The sequence below is a fragment of the Xenopus laevis genome, chromosome 6S (genome assembly GCF_017654675.1).
Source record: "Xenopus laevis strain J_2021 chromosome 6S, Xenopus_laevis_v10.1, whole genome shotgun sequence".
NCBI lineage: Eukaryota > Metazoa > Chordata > Amphibia > Anura > Pipidae > Xenopus > Xenopus laevis.
This window is the reverse complement of record NC_054382.1, coordinates 98,216,333-98,235,829: the sequence shown is the minus strand read 5'-3', so window position 1 is coordinate 98,235,829 and position 19,497 is coordinate 98,216,333. Positions and strand designations below refer to the sequence as shown.

Sequence of the window (19,497 nt, the reverse complement as noted above, 5' to 3'; positions counted from 1 at the left end):
AGTAGCAATATATTTGTAGGGTTAGTGACCCTCATTTGAAAGCTGGAAAGTCAGAAGAAGAAGATAAATCATTAAAAAACTATAACTATATGGTTTTAGATGAGCTCTTATGCTTGAGAGAGTAAGTAGGGTACCCCAGACTGTTGGAAATAGTACAGTAACAGTTTCTTATGGATTGACTTTACAGTTGGTCAAGCTTTTAATTACTGTACTTATGGCTGTGTATGTTTAATGCTGTGCAATGAAAACCGTGGAGAGATCTGTGTAATACTCACAGGTTAACAGAAGCCCACAACAAAGATGCCTCTTAATTCATTCATGTTATATTGCGACAGAACCAACTTGCACATATAACAGCACTATAAAGATCACCAAGCTTCCATTCAAGTTCCAGCTTCCATGCAACCTCTAATATCATGGGTACAAGAGCAATACTATGACTGACCCTCACACATGGGCACAGTCCAGACAGAAGAGGGATGGGGGCAACAACACATGAAATTAATTAAATAAGAGGAACACAATGGTACAAAGTTGCATATGGGCCAATGTCATAGAGGCGCAACACCATGCCCCCTTTATTGGTCTTACCCATAGCAATTTACTAGAGACTGATATACTGAGATTTCTTGTGTTACAATAATGGTTTATTTTGGAAACAGCAAGCAGCTGCCACTAGAGGTCATATTTCTGTAAATCTTACCCCATTGGCGCATGAATACTAGAACTTGAACTTTATAGCCGGTGCATGTGCAACAATGGTGAGCTGTATTCACAGGGGCGTATTTATAAATATGTATAAAATAGTTAATTCCAAAAAAAGTTGGTGTAAAATGAATTATTGTCATTCCTATGTGTAAATTAACGCCAGGCATTGCAATCAAATAAATAGTCCATTACGAAGAACTTATCAGGTCATTTTAAAGGCGTATTTTTTTTACGCCAGCTGAATACTGTAGTTTACACCATCATTTTGCATCTCAGAATAAGTGTAACTCATTGAAGTCAAATGGACAAATTCCGGTGTGGTGTGAAACAAGGTGGAAAAATGTCGGCTTTCAGCTCATTTTTTTTTCACTTGGCTTTTTTTTACAAGGCAGCAAATCTTTTTACGCTGTATATAAAATCATTACACAGCTTTATAAAAGCTGGTGATTTTACACAATGCATGTTTGCTTTACAAGCAGAGACCAAGTAATGTACTATAAACTTGACATGCCAGAATGCTATTTTCATGCTCACTGTGATAGACACAAAAAAAAAGCCAGTGGAATTTTGCATTGGGGCTTTTTATAGATGAACTGATTGAGATTGCAAGCAGGGACTTGGAACTGATTCTAACCATTCCTAAAGAGAAACTTGCTGTCCTTGTGCATAAAGGCTTACATAAAGTGCTTGTACATAGTGAGAATGCACCTCCTGCACTAATTAATGTGAATAAGGCTTTAGGAAACCCCTATATATTATATCTGCCATTGACAAAATAAGCACATTATGCCTGGGTGTTCACTTATTTGCACTTTCCCAGCTAAACGTATTTGCTAAGCAAGTACAAATATATCCCTTCTATTGCCCATACTGATGATGACCGCCTATGGGCATCAGTAAGGTGACAATGCAGCAAAATGAGTGCAATACTATTAGTAACAGAAGGTTAGTACACCTTCCATTGAAGTTGGGTGATATATTTTCATCATAACAGTACCATCTGAACTTGGATGCTGCTCCTACAGTGCCTGCGTGGCTATATTTTTATCCAAAAAATATAGAGAAGAGAACTTGAATTGTGTATTTCTTTACTTAATAACTTATAATCTCCCTTATGTTTATTGAATGACAAATCTGCACTATATACATACAGTAAATTGTAATGTGATTTTCTACAGCATGTAGTCTTGCACCCTGGGCTGTTACCCTATAACTAAAACTTTCTTTGTACTTAAATGCAGCCCCTTCGGCTGTATCTGTTACTCTTGTCCTGTCCAATAGAGGGCACAGTCTAAGGACATTAATAAATGTTACTAACAGCCGCAGTTATGTACTGTATGCAGGAGAAAACATGAGAAGCAAATGCATGGGGTTTTTCTGTAAATTATATAAAAACAAACAGTCTTTCCCTTGTCATGGTCAGTTTTTGCTAACAGGCACAGTGCTTTTGAGGTGTTGCCCCACAACCCAATGAGTCCAGATGGATATATCTGAATTTAGTACTCACAGAAAAAGTCATGCACTGCTATCCCTACAGTAAATCTGTGCTCACTGAACAGAGAGAACCAGAAAATAATACAGGCTGAATTTGGCTCTTAGCTTGGTCAAAAGCATCTGAGACCTGTATGTATTGTATATATTGAATCAGGCAGCAACAATCAAATTCCCTGTTTATACTTATACAATACAGCGTGTTATTATGCTAGCTAACGTTATATATGGAGAAACCCTGGTGTGCTCTATTGATGAATGAAGATTTATTGCTTATAGCACCCTGAAATGAGATGTAACACCCCTGTTTTAAGCTCTACAACAGAAGCCTGTGCAGGTCTGTACTAATTCTATGTGCCTAGACTGCCTGTGGGACGGGTTGTCTCTGGGTAAATAAGGGAGAATAATAGTCAGTGTTACAGGCAGACGGGTAGAGGAGACACTTGTATGGGCAATGTTGTAGCTCTCACTTGACATGATCAGTATTTTCCTCATCTTCTTGTGGCTCCTCTCTAATTTCAGTGCAGCAGAAAATAAATGTGTCTGCTGAGATTTGTGCTTGTCAGTATCATTTCACCCCCCACCCTCGGGGTGCTGCCAAGGAGCTGTGTGACTGCACCTTCAGGAGATGCACTGGGTCTCGCTCATGGACCGCTATGATTTTGCTCACGAAAGAGGAGAATAAAGAGCAGCTCCCCAACTGAAGCCGTTTCATCAGATAAATGAGTTTTCATCCCTTCCAAGTGCTGATAAGCAATGCTGAACCCACAGAAGATGTACACGCATTGTGAACCTGCCAGTGCATCTGGGACAGAGCAGGAGAATAGGGATCCTGAAGGAAGGAGCCTGCAGCGCAGAACGGAGAGCTGAGTTCGTGCTTCTTTGGCTCATGGAAGAAACCCCCTTTGCTAGAATGTGCTGGGTTGCCATAGCAACACCCTCCCCTGCTTCATACAAGAAAGATTAGCTCTTACTGTGCAGAGGAAAGGATTTCGGGAAGTCAGGCTAATCCCTGGGTGCAGTGAAAAAGAAAGGTTGGCTCTTGCCCTGAGGGATGGCACATCTGCACTGACTGAACCGGTCACTGCTAGTTAAGTCCCACCATGGAATTCAGAGTGGCACTTACAGTTAAGCTACAGCACAGGCTATGCTCTATGTCCCAGGCCAACAGTCGCACTCTGCAACTATTAATTTATGCATGGACAAACCCTAAACACTGGCACATCAGCTGGGAGGAAAATGTGGCCACTAGCAGCTGGGTTTATGTAAATGGAGGGTATCCATGGGAGCTGGTGGGGCTGCCATTAGCAAAGATGGTCAGATAGGAAAGCTTGGGAGTAATAAATCCATTGTGCAGCCCTCCAGCTCCTGATAAACTACAGCTCACAGAACCTTTGATATTAGAGTCTGCCATAGAAATCTTTATGCACACTGCCATAAAAATAAAACCTTAAGTTTATGATGCATGGGCACAGCCATCATCATCAGTGGTGACAAGTTGGCACAAGACCACTCCAGTGTGTTTTTCCTCAGGCAGGATCAGGTGCTTCTCAGGTCAGAAAATAAGCCCCATTAGCCATGAGCATTAGATTATACTGAGTAATATACTGTCCTGCCTTATCTAAGCCTGTGAACTTGTGCCTAAGCGTCCAGAGAAAAATAGAGGAGCTCCTATTTACTTAGTAATAAAATTTAATTGAAATTATATCAAATTATAAATTATATCAAATGCAATTCAACACATTCAGACATATCATCAGCCAATAGCAAAGAACTAATGACAGAAGAGCCTTATCCCCTGCATAAGAAATAATGAGGTGGGAACTGGCACAGTAATGTCTCCATTAATTTGGATGAAGAAGATGATGTTCTTTATAAGCAGGGGGAAGTGAAGTTGAAGTTGCGTCACAGCATAACATTTCAGCAGCAGAAATAATTATGATACATTAGAATTTAGATTGATTGCAGGCTCACAAAAGAGAACCCGTGAAAGCGATAGGGAAGAGAGAAGGCTTGCCCCACTCTGGCTGGCCCTGCAAACTAATGGGATCCCTGCATACATTTGCAGTCTGAAGACTGCAGCGCCACCTACTGTGCAACGTTGAGTAGTTAGCTCTGTCCTTGTACATTTTGTTTAGGGAGCTCAGCTGTGTGCATTACTGCTAGTTTACTGGGTGCTGCCTGAGAATCACGCCGTCAGCAGTAGCAGCACTTTCACAGTGGTTTGTCATGAATTGATAGCACATTTAGTGGATACAGCAGATATTTGGAGTTGTCAGAAATGTATCTTTCTGTTTTCTTTTTTCTCTTACTGTTGCTTGTTATATCTTAATACGGCAGGAGCCATTTCTGTCGTGGTGCTGTAGCTCCTTGGAAAATGCCTTTGACAGCATCTAATGAGGCCGCTTCCTAGAAGTGCAGACTCGGGAGCTGATGGTGAGGCACTTGCTCTTCTATTTTTAGCTCTAAACCAGTGCTAATCCGCTGCTGGCTTTGGCCTGCTTTTTTCTATGCTGAGCTGATCTTCTGTATAAATCATCAGAATCTGCTCCAGCACTGGCGACTGCCTTCATTTCTTTGGATTTTACTCTTTCTGTGAATTAGAGAATTCATTGCCGGTCGATACGTCAGCGGGACCTGAATGCTGCCAACAAAAAAGGGCAAACTCATTTATCCAGGGTTTTACAGCCCATGGCTCCCAGTATCAGTCAACAACTGAAGGCTGTCACAGTGTGCTGAGAGTTGTAGTTTAGATACCCGACGGCAATTCATCATTTTCCAATATTTGAGCCAATGTTCCCAGGAATTTATCCCCTAGGAAATGCTTCAGGTTTTCAAAACAAAGTGACAACACTATAAGAATTTAATTCCTATTGCCATACTGTAGGCTGAATCCCCATGGGTGTTTTCATTATGCCGGAGGCCCATCATTCTTTGGGCCTTCTAAGTTTACAAGAACAGAGAGAATTAAATGCATTCATTTTGCTGTTAGTGCAGTAAAAACAAAGATGGAGAAATAGTGCCCAATGTATTTTCCTGCATTTGATGCATGCAATCCAGTGCATCTTCAGTGTATTTAACACTCTCTGCATTTAACGCATGTTGAGCAGACCAAAAACCATGGATGTCAGAGATGTGACTTAACTTTGCTGGGCCCCCTACAAAGATACATTTTTGAGAGCTCCTCAATGTTGTATTACTGCAACCTTCCCCCAGTACTTACAAATACATGGATCAGACAGCAAATTACAGGCTGGAGGGAGGGTGCAAGGGGATACAGTGCTTACTGGGCCCCCAGTCTTCTCACACGTAGTTATGCCACTTTTGACTGCCCATCAAAGCAAGGAAGGCATGGCGATGGGGTTGTTGCATTAACCAATTAATTAGCAGAAATATGTGCTTAAATCTCAATTGGAACAACAATCCTGCTCTTGGGACATGCCATTTTTGGGAGGTGTAGTGCACCCTTTTTACAGCAAGGTATCTGTGAAAACTTGGCCCAGGCACAAACTTGGCCATGCGTATCATTTTCTGATGTTGGTAGTTATAGGTGTACAGTGTGATTATATGACATGAATAGTTTGTTATAAATTTGCATGCATTTTAGATACCATCAAATACAAGAAAAGGGAAACGTTTTTAATAAAATTAGAATTTGCTTAAAATGGAGTCTATGGGAGATGGCCTTGTTTTTGAGCTTTCTGGATATGTGGTTATTGGGTAAGAATTCCCATACATGTATATAATTAGCTTATTTGAAAAACACCGTAAAATAGCACATTTAAGCAAACAGTTTATTTAATTGTACCATGCAACATTAAGCAGACAGAGAAGAATATGGCTTCCAGAAGAAGGCAGTGTTTGTGGTCCCTCATTCAGGTTTATAGCAAGAAATGGCACATCAAAATAATAACGAGATGAAATACAGTACTACATTTTGACATCACAGTCAATAGAAAGAGAGATGGACAGATAGGAGGATACAAAAAAAGAGAGAGAGAGAGAGAGAGAGAGAGAGAGAGAGAGAGAGAGAGAGAGAGAGAGAGAGAGAGAGAGAGAGAGATGGACAGATAGGAGGATATAAGAAATTTTGTGATGGGTTTAGGAGCAAAGCAATGACAAGATAGCAGTGGCATAATTAGATGTTACTGGGCCCCACAGTAATTTAAAGTCCCAAGATATTGGTAAGTTGACCTATTGTACCAATATATATTGAAATTGCTCATTAGAGCGTTACTGGGCCCTCTACATTCCTGGCCTCCGATGCAATTTCAGGTTCAGCTTCCTCTGTAGTTATGCCCCTGCCAAATATACTGATACCCTATATTAAAATAGTGACCCTCTGTTAAGGATTATCTTGTTCCAATAAAGCTATAAAAATACTTTTTTTGCCATGTTTCAATGTGTATTTGTTAATGTGTATTTTCCACAAGGATTCTGTTTAAATTAGAAACCATTATACAGGTATGGAATTTATTAGACTCCCTCAATATGGCCTCAAGGCCTGGTTATTCCACATTATCTTATCTTTGTCAAGTTTACCTAATCTATAAAAGCCAAACAACTGTGATCTGATTTATTTAAACCCCCTGCTCTTCAACTGCTCTCAATAACTATTTGTCATATCAGTCTCGGCTGGAAGACACAGGAAAGAGGAGGTCTAGGATATCCAGGCTATTTATCACAGCAGCAGATTTGCAGGCTCTCTGCCATCTTTCTGTGTCTTTTCTTATTTCTCTGTCTCTCTGCATCAGTAGTTGTTGGACTTGGGTTTAAGCCTCCTTTGAAGGTCCAACCTTTGGTCCAGGCCCCCTTCGTTCATAAAAGGTTTAGAAAAGCTTATTCATACCAGAGGTCAATTAATACTGATACTAATAAAATTAGTGTTCCATGAAGTGTTCAACACAAATCATCGCATCCAAATTTACATTCAAGCAGAACAAATTCTTTCATTCTTCCTAAATCCCACCATAAGTGATCTATAGCCTAGGCCCCAATGCCACTGCTTCAGGTTCCCCAGTTTGAGAAGCACGGCTATGGACTTCTAAGCTTTGCCACCCAAGGCACGGGTGGCAATCCCTCATAGTCCCACCACACCATATCCCCCAAACTGGAATGTTGCTGTACACACCACAATAAACGTATTTTCTTAAATTGTGCCCCTCCCCCCTTTTTCAAAATGGTTTTACCTTAGGCAGGTGCCTTTTTGCCTCTAGTTCCAAACCTGACACACACACATATATATGCATGTCTATGGCTTTGTTTGTATTGCTAAACCTGTAATATATATTGGAAAATGTGTTTGCAAAATGGCCCTGTTTATCAAGAATATTTTAAGATTTCCTTTACAAATTTTTTTTTTGCCTATACATTTATATTCAAACCAGCTTTTCTCACGTCTTCCATTAATAAAGAACGTTGACATCCATTGGCATGAAAATGTTGATAGAATTTGTTCTCCAGACCTTGACAGACCCCCTTTTCATGTTCACAGAGAGGGAATGGTAGGAGCTGTGTAATTTTCCCTCTCTCCTTGAAATTGCACCACAAGTACCTGTCTACCCTTCCTATCCTTATTGTCCTGCACCGGAGGACTGAAATATTGTGTATCTAGTGATTCTCATTCTACCGTTTTAGTGTTCTGCACAGGTCAAGCCCACCCCCTTTTTATATAAGGGGTATATATATATATATATATATATATATATATATATATATATATAAGTATAAGGATGAATGGGTGCACACCAGGAACATTTAGAACAAGATTTCTTTAAAAATTAAACTACTTTATTGAGATACTTAAAAACAGGCCAACGTTTATGTCTCCTTCTCAGACCATTATCAAGACCCCTATACATATTCAAGTAGCGTAACTATATGCTGCGGAGCCCAGGTGCAGGCAGTGCTGCTGGAACCCCTACCTGTAGTGGTAGCTTTCATGCAAACCGACAGCAGACTAAAGGGGGTGTGGTCCCCGGTGCAGTAGCACCCCTACACCCCCGGTAGTTCCGCCACTGATATATACATACACACACATACACTGTATATATACCAAGTAATTTATGGGGAATTATAATTTATATCTCTTAAGGAAGTTAGATTACCCTATGTGTAAAGCTGTAGTGGAAAACTAACATAAGGAATTCAGCTATTAGATATTAAATACATATTAAATAACTATATTGTGTTATACATGGATTTGCAATACTGCAGATGCCTTCATTTTGAAGACTGTAGATGAAATACAGTAGATATATTTTTAGAACATTCATTTATACTACATTTCGATGCTAGGGCTTTCGCATTGAAGTATTTTATTCTGAGGAAAAAAAATCTAGTTTCCATAGCACTGTATAACATAACTAAAAGTGCCATCTGGAAATTAAATCATAATAAAGTGTGTTTGTGGAATGTGAGGTTTTTATGGGGCTAAACATTAAGGGAAACCTTAATTGTTGCAGATTGATAGTATACATTACCATTAGATATCTATTTTATACTGTGGAATGAGGGGTAGTTACTGTAAATTGCAGAAGGTGTAAATGTCAGTAAAGTACCAGGACTATACAACACTTAAAACACAATTAGAAAACGATTACATTTTAAAAAACATTGTTTTTAGTCATTAGCCCGTATGTTGCACCCAATAAGCCAGCCACTGCAATGTATTATAGCAAGGGTTTACAAGTCCAGTCTCCACTGGTGACTTTGCACTAATGACATGTCCCGAAGACAAATGTTGCCTATCCATTGTTTATTAGTAAACTGGATCCATCTGATGTTTCAGATTTGTACAGGACTGTTATCAGTTTCAGTTTATTAACCTACCTAGCACTAATGATACTTTCTAAAACTAAGATTTGATCCATAGCATTGGTGGCAATGGAATTGGACATACTAGAACTGACACTGGCAAGTAGCAACGGACTGGAAAAAGGGGGAAAAAGGGGTTTACAGAACTACAGGGCCCATTGATACTGGAGGATGCCAGTATGCCCTAACGTGTGCCTGAATTAAGCAAAAGTTTGGAAGGGGTTGGAGGGACACCTATGTGCCTCCCCCCACACCTCATGAATACAATCTCTACTTTCATATTTTATCCCCCTGGCCAATAACTGTGTTCTACTGCTTTCATTTATGTCATGTCCAGACCAGTCCTCACTACTTTGCAGGAAAGCTTGCAGAGATCTGGCAAACAAGTGCAATTGTTATTTTTTTTTGATCGGGATGCCTTCTCTTACATGCAAGAACATAGAATATTAATGTGATTATATTAGTTTTTCCAAAACTCTCAAATATTTAAATGCAATTTACAGAGGAACTCTTTATTTGGGTTTGATGTCATTTTAATCATAGCTGATTTTTTCTATGGAAAAATACTTTGACTGGAGGTCTCTGCTTAAAGGAACAGTAACACCAAAAAAAGGGAAGTGTTTTAAAGAAATGATAGTATAATCTTTTGTTGCCATGCACTGGTATAACAGGGGAGTTTGCTTCAGAAACACAACTACCGTTTATATGAAGAAGCTGCTGTGTAGCCATGGGGGCAGCCATTCAAGCACAGGATGCACAGTAGATACCAGATACATTCTAAAGGATCCCTTTGTATTCTACAGAGCGTATCTATTACCTGCTGTGTATCCTGTGCCTTTTCTCCTTTTTCAGCTTTGAATGGCTGCCCCCATGGCTACACAGCAGCTTGTTTATATAAATTATAGCAGTGTTTCTTAAGTAAACACACCAGTTTTATCAGTGCAGGGCAACATTACATTAGATTGTCATTCCTTTAAAACACTTTCATTTTTTGGTTTAACAGTTCCTTTAATATAACAGCTGTGGGGTGCATAAAGGATCATTGGATCCAAATGTATGATGACACTGAGTATACAGCCAGCAATCTTATGGGTATGTGAACTGTCATATAGGTACAGGTATGGGATTTGTTATCTGGAAACCTGTTATGCAGAAAGCTCCAATTTACTGGAAAGCCATATCACATAGACTCAATTTTAATCAAGTAATTCTAATTAAAAATAAAATAATTCTGTAATACCAAAACAGTACTTTGTACTTGATCCCAGATAATATATAATTAAACCGTATTGGAGGCAGAACAATCCTATTAAGTTTAATTCATGTTGAAATGATTTTTAGTTGACTTAAAGTATGGCAATCCAAGACCCCTTATCTGGAAAACCCCAGGTCCCGAGCATTCTGGATAACAGGTCCCATACCTGTAGATGGCTTTTATATAGGGCTGAGCAAGATGCTTCTAATTTCTACCATACTACCCTGAGGTTCCCAAGCAATAATAAACCTTAAAGGAGAGCTAACCCCCCTACCAAAAGCCCGCCCCCCCCAACTTTCTGGCATTGTCCCCCCTACCCTCTCCCTTCCCACGATGTGCATTAGTTAAAAAACCCCTTTAAAGAAATGTGACCCTTAATGCACAGCAAAGCTCCAGGTCACCATCTTGAGGTGCTTAGTATTGTCTTCAGCAGGGCCGTTTCAGCCATGATGAAGATGAGCACCTTGCCTCAGGCTTCAGCTCCGCAGACGTTACCAAAAAGCCGCTCCTGGTAACTTAAAGAGCCGAATTTCCGGTATTTTCCATAGATACAGCTATGCTTAAAATTACATCAAAACCAAATAAAGAGTTCCTCTGTAAATTGCATTTCAATATTTGAAAGTTTTGGAAAAACTAATATAATCACATTAATAGTCTATGTTCTTGCATGTAAAAGAAGGCATCCCGATCAAAACAAAATAACAATTGCACTTGTTCTGCCTTTCTAGTGCAGAGAGCGCAATTTCGCTCTCTGCGCTATCAATGCAGCCTGCACTGGACCCCCCTCGTCGGCTATTAAGGTAAGCGTGATGGGCAGCATGGGGGCGGCATTGTGAATGTTACTTATAGAAACGCCCCTGGTCTTCGGGTCTCTTGGTGGACATGAAGCCTGGGGGAGCATGTGCAGTTGGGCCAAGTCAGAAATTGGCTTAATGCATGTGTTGAGACCCAAAGACAAAACTAATAATAATAGCTCCCTTCTTTGGCACAATTCATTCTTCATTGTATGCTCCAGGTGTATACAAAGTTACTGCTATGAAGATAATGGAAAGTGCAGATGTGTGGGCACAGACAGATGCACAGTGATGTCTGTAAAAAAGTCTTAGTGGAATACATGGGCAGAGGAAAGTATCAGATCATGATTGAGAAGCAGCTTCTGATTGGAGGAGTATTTTCACCCAAGAGCAGAGTTGTAGATGAAGCCATATTGTTAAGGGCTTTGATGTTTAGCAGATACACAATTCTACAAGATATGGGAAGCCAGCACAGGTAATGGCAAAAAAAAGAGTTTTGGTGAGTGAGGAGATTTATTCTAGCTGCAGCATTCATGGTACCCTGTAGCAGAGATCACCAGTAAAGTGCTGAATCAGACTTTTGAGGGTTGCAGTTGTTAACATCAGGCATTATAAGGGCATATTGGTTCTCCTTCATAATAAAAAGAACTTAGATAATAACTGTGTACTATTGAAACAATTTGTATATAACCATACCCCTACCAGCTGTTATACCAATGTGAATGTATGATATTGTCTGATGCCAATAATAGATGCACTAAAGCCTTCTTTTCTATATTTAGTTAAATACCCAGTCTCTACAATAGATTAGGTCAAATAGATGTAAGCGTAATTGTCTTAATTGATCAATATATACAGTATATTAACAAAAAGCAACCAGTGTATTAGATACTCAATGCAGTATAATCACACAAGATCAAGTTAATCTGGTTAATCCCTAGATATGTAATCAGAATTTGTTGTTTTGTTGTTGGAAATATGGAAGGAAAATGAAGGAATTCTAGAAGTTTTGAAGCTTTTCTAAAGTAAAGGTATTCACTGACTGTGAGTGTAAAAAATTAGACATTTACTTGTAATCAACTTTAATGTCTAAATGGTTTCAGGAAAAACTGGCATTAATATGAATATATTTTTGCAGATGATTCAGCTGCTGAGAGTTACACCTGCAACGAAGCAGTGGGAAACGCGTCCAACTCTACAGGAGAAGCTCAAAACCTGGAACCGATGGAGGTGCCCACTACCAACGGCAATGTCATTTCTGAACAAGAGGAGCAGCCTCTGAATTTAAGTGACTGTCCTGTCTCAAGCCAACTAAATCCTGAATACCGATTAGATGACCATAGTAGCAATGGGAAGAACACATACAAAAACCTCCTCATAGGAGACCTCAAAATGGAAAGAGAAGCGAGGGAAAATGGAAACAAGGTAAGGTGCAATCACATTTTACCCATTGGATTCTGGGGATGCAGTGGATAAAACACAACACTAAGGAGGTTATTTATTAAAGTACGAATCAAAAAAAGTCGAAAAAAAATCCGAATTTTTTGTGAAAAAAAAACTCAAAAATTTCAAAATTTATTATACCCCAAAGGTGGAAAAAGTCAGAATCCGAAAATACTCCATCTCAGACCTGCCGAGCTTGTATATAAAGGTGGCCATAGACGCAAAGATCCGCTCGTTTGGCGATATCACCAAACGAGCGGATCTTTCCCTGTTATGCCATTAACGAGCATGGCTATATCGGGGGTAATCTGAACGTTCGGCCAAACAATCCGTTTATGATGCGCAATGGGCTCCGCCGGACGAAAGAAGTCGGCACTCACCACACACGATCCAAAAATCGTACGAATCCTCGATTCGTACAATAGGATCCGTGCGTCTATGGCCACCTTTAGTCCATTTGGGTTCCTATACTATTTTGAAGTGTCTGTGGTCTGTGCTAGAATTAGCCCTAAAATCCGACTATTTTGTGCTTTTCGGGCAAAAATACAAAAAATTCAGACTTTTTCTGGGAAAAAAAATCAGAAAAATTGTACGATTCGGATTTTCGCTCGATTTTAATCGAGTTTTTACCGGATCCGATTAAATTGTGATATTTCAATAATAAAAAAGGTCCAATTGTTTGGTCAGACCTTTTTTATTTGAATACTAGTTAACTAGTACTGGACTCCACAATAGAGTTTGTGTAGCTTTCCCGTAATGCAGAAATGGAGAGATGGTGCAAAATCTCCAGGTAAGCACTACCATAGTATATTTTAGTTCAATAGCAAAGATAAATAATCAAAAAGGAGAAACAATTCACGGCAGTCCATGGGTGCATATATCAAAATCAAAGCCAAAATGTGTTTTTTTTATATATAATTAGTAAAAAATACAAAAGCATTTATTAGGGCACGAGATACAAGAGCCTCTTGTCTCTCATGTCCTAATAAATGCTTTTGTATCTTTAACTAGTTTTTTTGTTAATTTTTAGAAAAAAAATCTCATTTTAGTTTTGCTTTAGCTTTCCCTTTAATCTGTCTGTATGTTGAGATGCTAGTGGTCTCCAATAGCAAGGGAAACATGATAATGAGAGTCAAGGGTTAAAATAGTCTAAGCATAATTATTATACAACTGAAAATATATATTGCCAATATTTTAATCCACAAAAACACATTTAAAAGATGTTATGATATGACACACACACATGGGGGGTTATTTATAAAACTCCGAAATGTTCTTGCTTTTTTCTGGAAACCACTCCGACCAAATCCGCACTGACTTTCCCCACCTATTTATTAATAAATGTTCACAATTTTTTCTTGTTCGAGAAAAGTCGTGATAAAATTGTAAATAAATCCTACAATTTTAAATAAATAAATAATAAATACAATTTTAAGTAAATAAATCCTACAATTTTAAATAAATAAATCCTACAATTTTAAATAAATAAATCCTACAATTTTAAATAAATAAATAATAAATACAATTTTAAGTAAATAAATCCTACCATTTTTTTCGGATTTTGCTTTCAAAACCTGCGATTTTTCCATAAAATCACCCAAAAGCTACAATTTTTTCACAAACCCAGAAAATCTGAAAATGGACATCGCCCATTGACTTTTACATGTTCTCAGCAGGTTTGAGTTGGTGTATTTTTTTCATTTTAACACCATCGGATTTTAATAAATCCCGAAAAAATAGATTTTTTTTTTCTCTGAAAAAATTGTATTATCTCCTTTAAAGATCCAACTAGAAAAATTTGGAGCTTAATAAATAACCCCCAAGGTGTACGATGAGATGCATATAATAACAATTGTCTGTTTTTTTTCTTTATCAAAGGGTATGTGTTATTTCCCTGTTGTACAGAAGAATAGGAATTTTATATGCAAGATAGTAATTGGTTTATCATAGGGAACAAGTTCCCAAAAGTTATAACATGAGGTACCAGCAGGGCTTGAGCTGGTGACAGTAGATGCATGAGGTCTCTCTTCTAAAAGTAGAAGCCACAGCACAAATATCTAGGCATCCAGCAGACTACCAGAAAGGGATATGCTACCTTCAGAACTATGGTCATTAAGTTGGCAGAGCTATTCTGCAACATCAGATAACAAATGCAGCCTGCAAGAGACTAATCCTAATGGTATTTGACATTGGTTATTCTTTTATTGATTACTGCTGTACCCGTCCATGTGATTCCCCTTGCTAGATTTGCAGCTAATACATTGACAGCAATTGCTGGGATTTAGAACAAGTTGGAAGATATTTCCACTGGATTTTGGCTACAATATTGTCTATTGTACAGTATGTTCTTTTAGAGGGCATCTTTCAGAAAGATAAGGCAAACTGCAAAAGACTAATTTATTATATATATATATATATATATATATATATATATATATATATATATATATATATATATATATATATATATATATATATATATATATATATATATATATATATATATATATATAAACACTCCATAAATGTTTACTCAGCAGGGATAATACTTTCTATCGAAATCAAAAAGGTTTTGCTTAATTTTAAGAATCCAAACCAACGATGACTGATCTAAATTGGACATTGTGGCAGATATTTGCTTCTGACCGTTCTTCAGTGCTTATATATATATATATTGAAAGCATCAAGACTTAATCACACTTGCAGACATTTCCAAGTATGTCAGCCTTGAATACATTAGACGTTCCAGCTACATAATCATTGCAAACATCAGAAACGCTTACGCTGAAGACTAAGGATAATATATATATTTTATATATATATGTGTATATAGAATCTTGAAATGTTAGGGTAGACAGACACTTCATTGATTGGTTCATCAAGCAGACAGCCAGACAGCACTGTCAGCATGAGTGGCCCAGAGGGACGTGATTGATTGCATAAGAAATAGAATTATGGTTGACACAGAGTATGACTGCCTCATTCAGGAATTGGGTGATATATCAGAGGCTTTTTCTTGCATGTGGAGCATATACCTAATACAGATACAGGAGATGTGGGCTAGCAGACAGCATATCAATGATAAAAATACAGGAGACATGGGTAGGAAACACATGGATGGTACACATACGGGAGACACAGGCCAGTAGGCAACATATGATGTTGCAGACAAAGGGGTTGTTGGCCGGAAAACAGCACATGGATGGTACAAATTCAGCCACCAGGAAATACATAAATGGTTGAAGGGACAGAACTTAGAATTCTTAGAAAAAAAAGGCAGAAAGCCCCATTTCATTAAGATGGAAACTACTTTACATGTAAAATTAATTAAAATGCACAAAATAAAATGCAATTACTCAATCGTCTCAAGCCTGCATTGTAGAAAATAGTTTCTGGTATGCCCTTAGGTATCCCACAGAGCAAGTATCTGTCTGTCTAGGGGGTTCCCAGAGCCACATTAAAATGTAAGAAGAGTTAGGGAGCAACACAAGCATTCAAAATGTTCCTGGGGGTGCTAAAGAAGGACTGTGATTGGCTATTTGTTAGCTCCTATGTGGACTGGCAGCCTACAGGAGGTTCAGTTTGAGGGTTAGTGAGCAACATGTTGCTTGTGAGTTCAGATCACCAGTCTATTTTTTATGAAGCCCTGGGTGTAAAAAACAGACATGATATGCGTACTGAATAAATCTAATAAAGGGGTAAAAGTATAAAAAAAACAGTTGCACATTCACAAAATCAAGTAAAATGCATGTATTTCAAGCTGTAATTGTGTATAATTAATAGTTCCAATGTACACTTTAGCATAATTATTTATAAAACTTTCAGAATTAATACCAGGCGTTTAGGCGGCTGCTGTATAACACAACCTTTTGTAGTGGGAGTGAAAGCTAGTTTAATTATTCTGGGAATAGAAAAAGATGATCCTCGCAATGTGATAAATCAGAGCCCCAATCTATTAGTGTAAAACAATAAAACCAATGAGAACTCTAATGAAAAGGTAAGAATAGAGTGACCCACTGAATGGAAAATAAGCATCACAGATAGTCCTGTGTCGTCAATAACATTTCACAGCGTGCTGATATATCTCATCAGACAGCTCATATAAATATATCTCATTAGCTCATTTAAGATGTCCATAAATTCAAGTACCCATTCAGAGAGTTAAGATTGCACAAACATCATTATAATCCCCGCAGCTTGAACGTGCCCCCTCCGGCTCCAGAAGATTTCACTAAACTGATTAATTGCCTAAAAAGCTGCTTGATAAGAAGCCACTTTACTTCCCAGAATCAAAAATAAAAATGATTTTCCAGTTTAATGGATTGAGGGGTTTCTACTAATAGCGTATTTGCAGCTGTGTTGTTGTTCTGTTCAGGACTGTGATTTTACTGTTGTTATTAAAAGGCAATTATTAACTGTCTGGACAAGACATAAATCTATTGTGTGCCACTGGACTTGTGACTTGGTGCTGCTGTGAGGGTTTCATTGTGGGTTGGTAAAGTTCTATATTGAACAAAGGGACACTGTACATTTGAAGAGTTCTCATTGTCCATGGCCCATTGAAAGGTAGAGGCTATCACAAACTAGATTCGCATACTGTATGGTAGTCTTTTTAGACAGCCAGCCATGCTCCAGATCTTCCTGATATGCAACTGTCAGCATCCCACCCAATACTATTAGAGAGGGCAAAACCATTGTTCTAAAATATTGCTAAACTCTAGAGACCATCTATGTGCGTAGAAATGTATGTCCTTGCTCTTTCTTATACTGCAAAGTTGTAGTCGACTGCGAGCTCTCCAACAGAAACTGACAGCCAGCTTTGTCGATTTTCAACCCCAAAGGACCATTTTTCAGGAAAAAAGCACCACTATTATAAATAAGGCATTGCCACTCACTTTAGTTCACTCCCCAGCAGGTTATTTAGCTGATTTCATTTGTTTAAAAACTTCCATATGTGCCTCACAGTCACAGTCAGTCTAATATCTGGATCCCTGACCCTAGCAAACAATAGCATTTGAAAAGCCATTTTAAAGATAGGCACAAGGGCCAAGTAATAAAACTGAAAACTTATTTTCAGCCATGGAGAAATTTATCTTTGTTCTTGTATCATTGTTATAGACCAAAACCCCCAAATATATTTCAATTAGAGGTGTAGCTACAGAGAAAGCAGACCCTGGGGCCCATTCACTAAGTTCGAGTGAAGGAATAGAGGAAAAATAGTTTGAATTTCGAATGTTTTTTTGGCTACTTCGACCATCGAATTGGTTTCTTCGACTACGACCTTCGATTTCGAATCGAACGATTCGAACTAAAAATCGTTCAAATATTCGACCATTCGATACTTTCTCTTTAAAAATGTCTTCGACCCCCTAGTTCGCCACCTAAAACCTACCGAGGCCAATGTTAGCCTATGGGGAAGGTCCCCATAGGTTTGCTAACAATTTTCTGATCGAAGGACGAATTGCGCAAAATCCTTCGACTTCGATATTCAAAGTCGAAGGATTTTAATTCGGCAGTCGAATATCGAGGGTTAATTAACCCTCGATATTCGACCCTTGATACATCTGCCCCCCTGTGTTTGCAGGGAGTCCCAGGAGGTATAAGTGGCCCCATGAGGCCCTAATTAATAAGGAATTTCAATATATATTAGTAAAACAGGTTAACTTCTGGATATTTTGGGGGCCCTAAAATTAATTTGCTGCGGGCCCAGTAACATCTAGATATGCCTTTGATTTCATTATAAGAAAAGCAGAAAATTACAATATCAGTCATTGGCCCTATTGTGTATTGTTCCAATGTCATTTAATATGGCTAACATAGTTGCAGCGAATCCAGGATTCGGTTCAAGATTCGCCTGGATTTGGCCTTTTTCAGCAGGATTCGGATTCGGCCGAATCCTTCTGCCCGGCCTAACCGAATCCTAATTTGCATATGCAAATTAGGGGCCGGAGGGAAATTGCATGCCTTTTTGTCACAAAACAAGGAAGTAAAAAATGTTTTCCCCTTCCCACCCCTAATTTGCATATGCAAATTAGGATTTGGATTGGGTTCGGTATTCGGCCGAATCTTTCACGAAGGATTCGGGGTTCGGCCAAATCCAAAACAGTGGATTCGGTGCATCCCTAATGTTTTTATCCATTTACTTCCTTATACTTGTTAATAGCAGCAGTTTTATACACAAGTATCTATTATTACACCTTCTATAGCATCGACCCCAAACTATTGTTTTACCTGTGAGCTACATTCAAATGTAAAATAAAGTTAGAGAGCAACACAAGTATGCAAAAAGTTCCTGGGGGGGCAATTATGGGCTGTGATTGGGTATTGGTAGCCCACATGAGGCTCTGTTTGGCAGTACATATGGTTTTTATGCAACCAAAACTTGCTCCAAAGCCAGGAATTTGAAAATAAGTACCTGCATCGAGGCCACTGTGAGCAACATCCAAGGGGTTGTTGCTTACGAGCTCAATGGTTGTGGATAACTGTTCTATCCATACATAGAAATTTTATTCAGTCAGCCATGTTTGACCTTGAGCACATGTATGATAAGTTCAGTTGCAACAGCAGTTTGCATGCAGAATCCAATGGTACTGCATATAACTGCACTTGCATATCATATCTGTTGACTTGCATTAGGTGCAAATCCCAACAATCCAGTTGGGCACGTATGTACTATGGAGGGCATAATGGAATATGATGGAAAATAAAGAACATTGCTTTGATTGCCACCCTTTTGTGACTATAGTTTATGCTGTACTTTTGTGTGTGTATTGCAAGCTTGACTTCACTTGCTCCATTTATATATCCACTTTCTAAGCATCCGAAGTGATATGTGCTTGAGGCCTGAAAGTCAAGAAAATGTGCTCCAGTCGTATAATCTATATCAACAGATATTTGCTCTTTAGAGCTTTAAATGAACAGGCTGATGAAAGCTTATTGCCCATTGGTTGCTGTGAGTTATTGCAGAGGAGCAAATTGGCTCAATGGTAG

General features: G+C 38.6%; 1 protein-coding gene across 1 annotated transcript in view; it reads left to right on the top strand.

Moving 5' to 3' along the window:
• The window catches only part of nol4.S (nucleolar protein 4 S homeolog), a 171,435-nt gene that overhangs the window by 127,182 nt on the left and 24,756 nt on the right, over window positions 1-19,497 (top strand). Inside the window, exon 6 of the mRNA XM_018223692.2 lies at window positions 12,203-12,489. Within this exon, the coding sequence (XP_018079181.1) occupies window positions 12,203-12,489 (287 nt within the window). The remainder of the gene's footprint in view (window positions 1-12,202; window positions 12,490-19,497) is intronic.